The following is a 10,478-nucleotide window of genomic DNA, read 5'->3' on the forward strand; positions in this document are numbered from 1 at the left end:
CGTCTCTGACAGCCAACTGGCTGCAGAGCTTTGGGGTTGGCTGAGGGAAGCTGGCTCACCTCCTGGCTCCGCAAGCCTCTCTCTCCCGTTCCCTGTTCCCTCCTGTACAGCTTGACTCGGGGTCTGCCTCCTGGGGACCCTGAGCCGAGATTGCTTACAGCAGCACCTCTGGGGGCGCCCCAGACTGCCCTCTTCTCAGATGAGGACCGAGGTACAGGAGGGGGGGCCAGGCCTGTAGCCACGAGCAAGGAGACATGGGTGAAAAGCCTGCGAACTTCCAAACACTGGAGCAGCACAGTGGCACTGAAGCGGGTCCAGCAAGATGGTTCGGCAGGTTAGCCTGCCTGCTGCCAAGCCTGAAAGGGTATGTTCAATAGCAAAGACTCACATGGTGGACAGAGGGTCAGCTCCCACAGGCCTCTGCGCGCAGTGGTACCCCAATCTACATGTAAATTTAATTTTTTTCCCCCAAAAGTGTCCATTTGCCTGTTGAGTCTGGAGGAACGCAGAGCAGGAAGCAGGAGGCCCGGGGGGTGGGGAGGGGGAAGTGTTCAGCAGTAGCCAGGGGCCCCAGGACAGACAATGGGATTTCCCCATCGCTGGGGATGCCCCACGGTCCAGCCAAAGTGCTCACCCAACACCTACGGGAGGACCAAGTGAAGAGGATGGGTGAGAGGTTAGGACAGGAAGAGCCATCTGCCTCATGTGTGGCACCGAGTGATCACTGAAGATCACTGAAGCGTCTGCTCAGCTGGGAGCTGGTGAGCAGGCTCAAGAAGGGGAGGGAGGAGGGGAGAGAGGGACAGGAAAGCTTTTCCTCATGTCTACCTGTCCCAGCGTGACCGTAACAGGCGACCTCTGGTGGCACAAGAGAGACACTGCCTTGGAGTCAGATGCCTGGAACCAGATTTTAGCTGACCAAATTGTTGGTGAGGGGCTGCTCCATCAGGGCTCGGGGGACAGTGACATAGTGACACCGTGACCGGGAAGGCAGTGAGGTCCTGGTCTGGGTGCACGGTTAATCAAGCGCTGACACCCTCACTAGCTAAGACAGATAATTTAAACTTTAAGAACAAAATTGGGAGCCAGGGATGGTGGCGCATGCCTGTAATTCAGGCCAGCACGTGGGAGACAGAGGCAGGTTAATTTGTGTTTGAGGCCAGCCTGATCTACTTAATAACAAGTTCCAAGTCAGCTGAAGATACACACACACACACACACATACATGTATGTGATCAGAGTGGCACTTTTAGAAGGTGTGGCCCTGATAGAGTAGTTGTGGCCTTGCTGGAATAGGTGTGTCACTGTGGGTGTGGGCTTTAAGACCTTCATCCTAGCTGCCTGGAAGCCAGTATTCTGCTAGAAGATGTAGAACTCTCAGCTCCTCCTGCACCATGCCTGCCTGGATGCTGCTATGTTCCCACCTTGCTGATAATGGACTGAACCTCTGAACCTGTAAGCCAGCCCTAGTTAAATGTTGTTCTCATGAGAGTTGCCTTGGTCATGGTGTCTCTTCACAGCAATAAAAGCCTAATATACATACATACATAAATACATACATACATATGTGTGTGTGTGTGTGTATTCTCTTAAAAATCAAATTGGCCAGTATGGCTCACCCCAGCTCTCTGTAAAGCCTTACTGGAGCCAGGAGTAGAATGAACTCTTGCTTTTGTCATCACAGCTCACACCCCACCCCTACCTTCACAAGGCAGGGGTGGGGGTGGGGGGGAAGTCTTCCCTGTCCTGCACAGTAGCACTCTGTGGGTGTTCCCTGTCCTACACAGCAGCGCTGAGGGCATGGCCCTCTTAGCTTATTTACCAGCAAATCTTTGAGGCACACACCATTCCAAGGCCTAAAGTTGTAGCCACAACTCGTGACCCCACGACTGCTTGTAAGAGCAGTTACAGCAGAGGAGACAGTGGCCGGGGTCCTCTCTGGGCTGGGCGTGTCAGTGCTGTGTTGTTCTTCCCTGGCCCTGCCCAGACTCGGGGACTTTTAAGTCCCCCTTCATTTCTCTGTGCCTGCTGCCTCCTGTAAGATGCCTTCATATGTGCAAAGATCTTAGTGAATCTCAACTGTCAAACCTGGGGTCTCAGTCCCAGCCACCATTCCCAGAGGCCCTGGGGCAGATTTCACAAATGGATGGCTTTGCACCACGGTGGCAGAGCTATTCACTCATCCTAGCAGAACATTTCTTGTTCCCACATAGACGGAGGACCTGCAGTTGCAAATGTCCCCTGGCCCTTTGTGAGACTGTCCCTGGGCTAGCTCCCTCCCCATCACAGGCAAGGACTGGGCGCAGATGGGCAACACTCCTGCTGGGGGCATTACTAGGCTCATCACCTCTCTCGTACCTGCAAAAATGTGCCCTCGGTGCCGCTGCTACCAATACACACGGACCAGGGAGTCCACCGCCTGCCACTACTCCTTCCTCTCCAGCCACTGTCGCCAGTGGGTGGGTGCAGCAGCAGCCTGTGGATGTTGAGTGTCTTGCTTCCTCCCTTCCCCATAGCTCGCTGTACACCAGCAACCAATGCCCAACCAAGGAAACGGGAGGGAGGCCTTCTCTGTTCTGCTGACGTCACGCCAGCTCCCATGGCCCTTAGAAGTCATTAAAAATGTTATAAAAACCAGTGTCTTATAAGGTCAGTCATATTTGGACGCTTCAGTTCTTGTCAGGTAGGAAGCCAGGTATGGTGGCTCACACATGCAAACTCAGCACTGGGAGGCTAAGGCTAGCTTGAGATAGTTTTAAACCTTATTTCACAAAACCACGAAAACTCACTAAAAGAACGCTCGCTCGCTCTGGAGTCTGGCCAGGGCGCCTCTTGCTTCTTGTGGGACCCTGTACGACCTGCCACCCACAGTGAAGACATTCCCAAGAACTGCTTTACTGCTGGCTATCACATCTCCTGGCACGCAGTGAGCAAAGCAGGCAATGTTCCTCTGTACTTGTGACATCCACCCAGGAAGGGACATCTTCACCCGCTCCTGGCCATCTGTCACGTGCAGGACACTCAGGTGGCAGCAGCTGTGGTCCTATTAGAACTCAGATTTCAGACTCTGTACACAGAATATCAACTCCATCACAAGTCCCCCACCATCTCTGCCTGAGGTATAAACCAGCCCCCTCCTCTACCCACATGAACTTCACGACCTATGGATACAGACCAGCAAAAACTCAACGTCCCGGGTGTCTGAAAATGTTCTTTTTTAAAGATTTATGTGTATGGGTGCTCTATCTGCATGTACACCTACATGCCAGCAGAGGGCATCAGAACTCAGTACAGATGGTTGTGAGCCACTGTCTGTCTGGTTGTGGGGATTGAACTCAGGACCTCTGAATGAGCAGCCAGTGCACTTAACCTCCCCATGCCCTGTGGTTTTGCTGTCAGAAAGGCATAGCCTGCTTTCCTATAAAAGAAAAAATGGAAGTAATATATATTTTCATCTTTTTACAATTCTCAAGACTATTTTAAGAACTTATTCTTGCTACTTTAATTTTGTGTGTGTGTTCTGGAGGGGCATGTGCACCTAAGCACAGGTTCCTGGGAGGCAGAGGCAGTGATCCCTGAGAGCTGGTGCTAGAAGCCACACTGGAGTCCTTGGGAAGAGCGAGAACCCCTCGCACAAGGCCATCTCTCCAGTCCCTCAGAACATCTTTTAAACCAAACCCAGGTAGAAAGCCACATCTGGAGCAAGCTCCGTGGAGCAGTTCGCTGCATCCCAGTCAGTCCGCGCCCAGTCGGAGTCCGCACCGCGTTCTCAGAGTGCTGCTTACGTCGCACTGAGCTGGCCTCAAGCAGTCTCCATCCATGTAACCCACACCCACCAGACTAAAGCGCAGACCGAGACGTGCTGTCACAAACAGTCCCCGCCTCTGTCCTTCCAGGGCTACAACACAGTTCTCCACTCATGCGGCCGGCTGTGCATGAGGCCCGCAGGCACTGTCTGTGGGGCCTGATTGATCTGAAGCACCCAGTGCTAGGGCTGGGATATAGCTCAGTTGGTACAGGGTTTGCCTGGTGTGCCTAAGGCACCAAAGAAAGCAGATGTGAGAGCACACTCCTACACTCCAACGGATACAGGAGCATCTGAAGTTTAAAGTTATCCTCAATTACACAGTTTGAAGCCAGCCCAGGCTACCCACCCAGTTCTGCCTAGAACAAACCCTGTGTGTACATGACGCCCCTGAGAACAGTGAGCCATGGATGGTGGTGGCGGATGATCACAGAGCACTCAACCACCCACGCTTTGCTGAGGTCCAGCCTCATCTACATCGGCCTTCACTGTGAGCCGGTCACCACAGCTCCGCTACCCGACCATGGACCGCTTTCGCCCCCTCAGGCGCACCTCATCCAACTTCTTCAGCACTGGACTGGACTTCTTGGACGAGGCACCATAACTCTGCAGAAAGGCTTCGAACACGGTCTCGGTGTGGGGGTGCGTGCTGAGGAAGGCCTTCTCCAGGACATAGAGGTCGACGCCTTTATCTTCCGGCAGTCCTGAGACAAAGCTGAGCCCGAAGTCGATGAGCACGATGTGCAGCTGCTCCGGGGGCCGCCTGAGGAGCATGTTGGAGGTGGTGAGGTCCCCGTGAATGAGGTCCTCGTCATGCATCCTGGCCAGAACCTGTCCGATCCTCCTGGCCAAGTCCAAGAGGCGTTGGGGGTCTTTTTCAGTCTCCATAGTGGATTGAATATAGTCTCGAACGGTCACCGAGTCTTCGATTTCTTCCATATATAGGCAGTTAGACGCATAGTCCACAAAGAAGACGACAGGGGCAGCTATCCCTGCAACGGACACACGTGTTAGCGACTGCGTTCCTCATGAAGGCGGCCTTCACCTGCACAGGTGCACAGCTTCTCGGGGCCAACCCTACTTTGGAAAATGATACAATGTATCCGGACGCTCGCCCGGTTAAAGCCCCGGGACTGCGGCCTGAGAGCAGCCCAGGTGAGTCTGGAAGCATCAGTGCTTGCTCCTCCTTTCTCAGCCTCCTTAGGCCTGCGCTTCATAGCTGTTCCTAAAAGTAAACAGAACAAGAAGCCAGAGGACAAGCATCCTACAGTCCGAGCAGTTTCTATGTGACAAGGACACAGCAGGAGGCTTGGCAGGGTGTCACCTTACAGGCCTATCTTTGCTCTGGCACAGGCAGGTTCAAATACCAGCTCCTCCTCATTAGTTGTGAAACCTCAAGGCTCCCTTAGCTACTCTATGCCTCAGTCTCCACAACTGTAACATGGTAACAATACCTCCGGTTAACTCCAGAGTCTCTTCTGAAGGCCAACCAGGTTCAGGACACTTTCCTAGAAACTGGAGACCCATCAATGGGCATCAGTAGACTCCATCCTTGTCTGATAAAACTTACAAAAGGTAAAGGAGCGTATATGAACACTACTTTATAACTCCACTGCCCCTCTAGGGCAGTAAAAGTACAGGCCTGTTCAGTGCTGAGTTTTCCCAGTCTCCTGGCACCTATCACCATCCCGGTAGAAGGCACCTAAAACCACTAAGGAGAAAAGAGCAAAGGGTCAGTGCTTCTGGGTCACAGGCAGGCTGTCTGGTAGTGTGGAACCTGGGCACGTCCCCTCTTTGTGTCTCATCTTCTCTAGAGTATTGTTATTGTTGTTTTGTGGGGGATATGGTTGTTTTTTAAAGAAAAATAAACAATTTAATGAAAGCAGACATTTATTGAACTATGTCAGCATAAGAGCATGTGATGCACATGCCTTCTTTAATGACTGCAACATCCCTGAGATTCCCATTACATACAAGGCTAACGACTCGCTGAATGGCCACGCAGGAAATAGTGCAGGGAGAATCTGAGTCTAGAGAGCCTGGCCCCAGACGCCCGCCTGTCAGGACACCTTAAAACTACCAAATGGCGAGAGGAGGACGGTAAGGGGAACCGGCAGAAATGAGAAACTGAGGGGTCCGAGCGCTAAACAAGTTGAGAGACAGCTGCCTAGCCCTGCAAACCAAGAGGAACGGCGTCCTGAGTGTCGCCTTGAGTCCTTAAGCACTGCCGTCTCCCGGAGCTCCGTCTGTCCCGTCCGGTCCGTCTCCCGGAGCCCCGTCTGTCCCGTCCGATCCGTCTCCCGGAGCCCCGTGTCTCCCGTCCGGTCCGACTCCCGGAGCCCCGTCTGTCCCGTCCGATCCGTCTCCCGGAGCCCCGTGTCTCCCGTCCGGTCCGTCTCCCGGAGCCCCGTGTCTCCCGTCCGGTCCGTCTCCCGGAGCCCCGTGTCTCCCGCCCGGCCCGACTCCCGGAGCCCCGTCTGTCCCGTCCGATCCGTCTCCCGGAGCCCCGTGTCTACCGTCCGATCCGTCTCCCGGAGCCCCGTGTCTCCCGTCCGGCCCGACTCCCGGAGCCCCGTGTCTCCCGTCCGATCCGTCTCCCGGAGCCCCGTGTCTCCCGGAGCCCCGTGTCTCCCGTCCGGCCCGTCTCCCGGAGCCCCGTGTCTCCCGTCCGATCCGTCTCCCGGAGCCCCGTGTCTCCCGTCCGATCCGTCTCCCGGAGCCCCGTGTCTCCCGGAGCCCCGTGTCTCCCGGAGCCCCGTGTCTCCCGTCCGGCCCGTCTCCCGGAGCCCCGTGTCTCCCGCCCGGCCCGACTCCCGGAGCCCCGTCTGTCCCGTCCGATCCGTCTCCCGGAGCCCCGTGTCTCCCGTCCGATCCGTCTCCCGGAGCCCCGTGTCTCCCGTCCGGTCCTCCTCACCCGCACGGCGGCAGCGGAGCAGCGCGCGCGCCTCCTGCACCGTCCGCCGCCGGCCGAGCCGCGCCTCCAGCTCCGGGTGCCGGTAGCTCTTAGGGAAGCGGTGCTTCACCACGGCCGCGCGGCCCTGGAAGCGGCCGCGGAAGACGCGGGCCTCGGCGCCCTGCTGCAGCAGCTCCAGGCCGCTCAGGAAGAGGCGGCTCCGCTCGCGTGCCGCGGCCAGCGCCTCAGCCTCCGCCTCCGAGGACGCGCTAGCCATGCCTTCGGCTCGTTCGGACCCTGACCGCGCCGCTTCCGCTCGCTTCGGAAACCCTCCGGCCTCTTCCGCCACGAACACCGTTCCCCCAACACGCTTCACTCTGCTACTGTAGTTCCGCCTCCCGACCTTTCCCTACTCAACAGAGCCTCTCGGATCCGGCGACTTGGCCCTTCCCGAAGTTCTTCGTCCATCTCCGTGACCGCTCGACAACTTTCGGCCAACGGCTTCTCAGTCTTCGGCTTCTTCCGGAAGCCCTTTGGTGATGCTTCGGCTTTGCGACGAACTTCCAATTTGGAGGTTCTTTTGGGAAAACTCTTTTATGGACGCTGTGCTCCTTTCTGCTAGGGTTCTTTCCTTTCTATCCTTTCTTTCTTTCTTTCTTTCTTTCTTTCTTTCTTTCTTTCTTTCTTTCTTTCTTTCTTTCTTTCTTTCTTTCTTTCTTTCTTTTTTCTTTGAGACAGAGTCTCACGGTGTAGCTCAGATTAGCTTTGATCTCGAGCCCCACTTCAGTCTATGTGAACATGCTCTAAGCCGGGAGTGAGCAAGGGTCCTAGGCGAGGCTGTCTATCCGGAGACGCCATCTAATGCCTGGCACCAGCCGACATGTCAGCAGCCAGCACCAGCTCCCGTTTCTTCATCTACAGAATGAGGCTGCCTGATTCTGCTGGGGCGAGGGACTTTTCAGAATTAAATAACAGGCTGGTTACGCGGTGCCGGTGGACAGAGGCCCTCTTCACAAGGGGCCTCTGACCTCCTTGTCCCTGCCCGACGCTCCTTGGGGCTCTGTTGAAAATACAGAAGAGAAGCCCTTTGGTCCCGGGTTGCTATGGCACCAGCATCCTGGCTCTGTGGTCCCTGGGTTTCGTTGATATTCATGGCAGGTCCCTTTTCGTACTTCAGACCCTTTGTGTGCACAGAATGCGTTCTCCAGCAAAGCGCACCCAGAACCTGTTCCGTTTCTATCCACGCCCTCTCCCCCAGTGCTTGTTTGTAGCTTCATTATCATAACTGTGTCCACACAGCCATCCCTATGGTGATCAAACCCATCTGAACCCTTGCTTTAGAAATCTACTTTGCAAGGCGCTTACCAGAGCCGGGCTTGCTAAGTCAGGCTGGGTTTAGCTCTTTAAACCAGCTTCAGATCTTTCAATGACTCCCTACTGGCTAAGGACCTAAACCTTAACTCGGCCCATCCCTTACAAATCCTTCCCTCTCCAGAAGCCCCACCTACCCTCCACAGCACTATCTATCTCCCGCACAGAGCTTTTGTACCTATTTTCTCTACAGGGAAATGTTTGTCTAGTCCCATGTCACCTAGAGCCGAATAGACATCCTTTATTCTCTATTGCAGGGTTCCTTCCCGGAAAAGCCCTTCCTGGCCTCTATGAAGAGAGCGAGTTCAACCGTTATCAGTCCTAGTTTTCGAGTTTCCATCTCCTTTGGTTCTGGCCATTGGACTGCCTGATTGATGCCTGCCCCTCCCCCTTAACCCCCCCCCCCCATGTAGCGAGTCACAAGGAAGCGTTGTTTCCATCTTTACCTCAGCCCCAGAGAAGTGGGTACTGGCCTAGAATGTCTTGGGGATGGTGCACACATGTGATCCCAGCCCTCAGAGGCTGCACAGTGCTCAGAGACTGCAAGCCTGATGCTTAGACTGGAGGGTTGAGAGTGGGGCATTTAAATTCAAATTTTGACCTTTTAAAATAGTGTGTTTGTGTGTGTGTGTGTGTGTGACTTTTCTTAAACAACCAAGTGGGGAAGTGGAATTGTCAGCTTCTTGTCTACCAGGGTGCTGGGAAGGTAGTTAGAGACATGGCTGAAGACCTTAAAGCACTGAATGAGAAAATGAGTTGACTGGAGGGAGGAGAGACAGGCTGGTCCACAACTGGTCCCTATAACTTGTCAGGAGAACAGGGAGCTGATGATTAAGGGTGCGTGGCGATGCTTTTCATTTGGCTATTTCCAGAGGCAGATAGTATGAAGTGCAAATTGGACTGTAAAGTCAGACATTCAAGGCTCCAGCCCAAGACGTTAGAAGGGAGTGTGGTAGGGATGCACGGCTGCCGGTGAGAAGTGGGGTGGCCAGCTACCTGTCCTCAAGACCTCACAAGAGTGCTGCTGAGACCAGCAGCCAATGCAGAGAGCTAGTGTCTCCTATAACAGGGAGGGGTTCTAAGAATATGGAAACTTTATCCAGGAAGGGGGATGGGAACGGGCTGAAAGCCTGTAGCAGAGTGGCCGCCCCCAGGACAGGGCTGTCACTAGCAGTTGCGAGAGCTCACCTCACAGCTCGCTCTGTACATGTGGAGCTCCTACCTCGTGTGTTTCGTTCTTCCTAGAATTCTAACACTGCTGTGGTAGTTTGAATGAAATGACCTCTATAAGATCATAGGGACTGGCTCCACGAGGAGGTGTGGCCTTGCTGGAGTGGGTGTGGCCTTGTGGGAGGAAGTGTGTCACTGGGGTGGGCTTTGAGGTCTCAGATGCTCAAGCCAGGCCCAGTGTCACTGTCTCTTCCTGCTGCCTGCCAGTCCAGATGTAGAACTCTACTTCTCTCCAGTTCCATGTCTGCCTGAATGCAACCATGCTTCCCACCATGACAATAATTGACTGAACCTCTGAGCTGTAAGCCCTCCCCAATTAAATATTTTCCTTTATAAGAGTTGTCATGGTCATGGTGTCTCTTCACAGCAATAAAACTCTAAAGAAGACAACTACCATTGTCAAGACAGAGAGAAGCAGAGAATTTATCTCTCTAGTAAGCAAACCCCGCTCTGCTCACCAATTCTTGCCTCCTATGTTTTTGACAAAGCCTGGGACAAAGACGCCGAGACCCCCTAGGTCACGGAGGTACTGCTTCCAAACCATCATGGAGGAGGGTCAGTCACTTTGGGGTGACTTATGAGGTGCCTCTGGTCTGCCCCAGAAGAAGAGCAGGACCAGAGAATGTTTCCATATGGCACTGTGCTCTGACCAGGGTGCACTTGGGTGGAAGGGCAGGGGCCTCCCCTTGGGAATACTGTCATCTAGGGTGGGGACATTTTGTATTCCTCATGACTAGAGTGGCAACAGGTAACAAGCTTAAAGGAAGGGGAAATGATTAGGCAACATCTGAACATCTGAACTTATATCCATCTCCCTTCTTCTTCTCTCCTCTGTCGGTTCTGTCCTCCACTGGGGTCACCTTCTGAGGAGCCGGCACCTGCTATCTGTACCCCCAACCAGCAGAGGGCAACCTCTCCATCAGTTTCCTATGGTGCAAACAGCGGGTGCAAAGACTCTGTGCAAAGCGGGCATGGTGGGGCAGGAAGGGGGATTCTGGAGAGGCAGGAGCTCACACCAGCACAGGATGGAGTTGTTGAAGGGTTCGGAGCAGGTTTAAAGAACTCCTTCAGTGCTGCAAGTGCCTGTTACACATTTCAGAGCCATGATGGCTCCCTGGCTGGCTCAGATCTCACTTCCTCCCTAAATTTCTCCAGCCCATGCCACTGATGGACACAAAG

The 10,478-nt window shown here is 54.3% G+C and overlaps 1 protein-coding gene across 1 annotated transcript; it reads right to left on the minus strand.

The window, feature by feature from the left end:
- Positions 1 to 3,200: 3,200 nt before the first annotated feature.
- Positions 3,201 to 7,190, minus strand: Tp53rk (TP53 regulating kinase). The gene is made up of 2 exons (XM_052184291.1): positions 6,720 to 7,190; positions 3,201 to 4,797 (listed from the first exon to the last, which is right to left on the minus strand). Exons 1-2 carry the CDS (start codon positions 6,973 to 6,975, stop codon positions 4,319 to 4,321), a joined length of 735 nt encoding a protein of 244 aa, XP_052040251.1. The 5' UTR covers positions 6,976 to 7,190; the 3' UTR covers positions 3,201 to 4,318.
- Between the last annotated feature and the right edge of the window lie 3,288 nt (positions 7,191 to 10,478).

The sequence above is a fragment of the Apodemus sylvaticus genome, chromosome 5 (assembly GCF_947179515.1).
Source record: "Apodemus sylvaticus chromosome 5, mApoSyl1.1, whole genome shotgun sequence".
In the NCBI taxonomy this organism is placed as follows: domain Eukaryota; kingdom Metazoa; phylum Chordata; class Mammalia; order Rodentia; family Muridae; genus Apodemus; species Apodemus sylvaticus.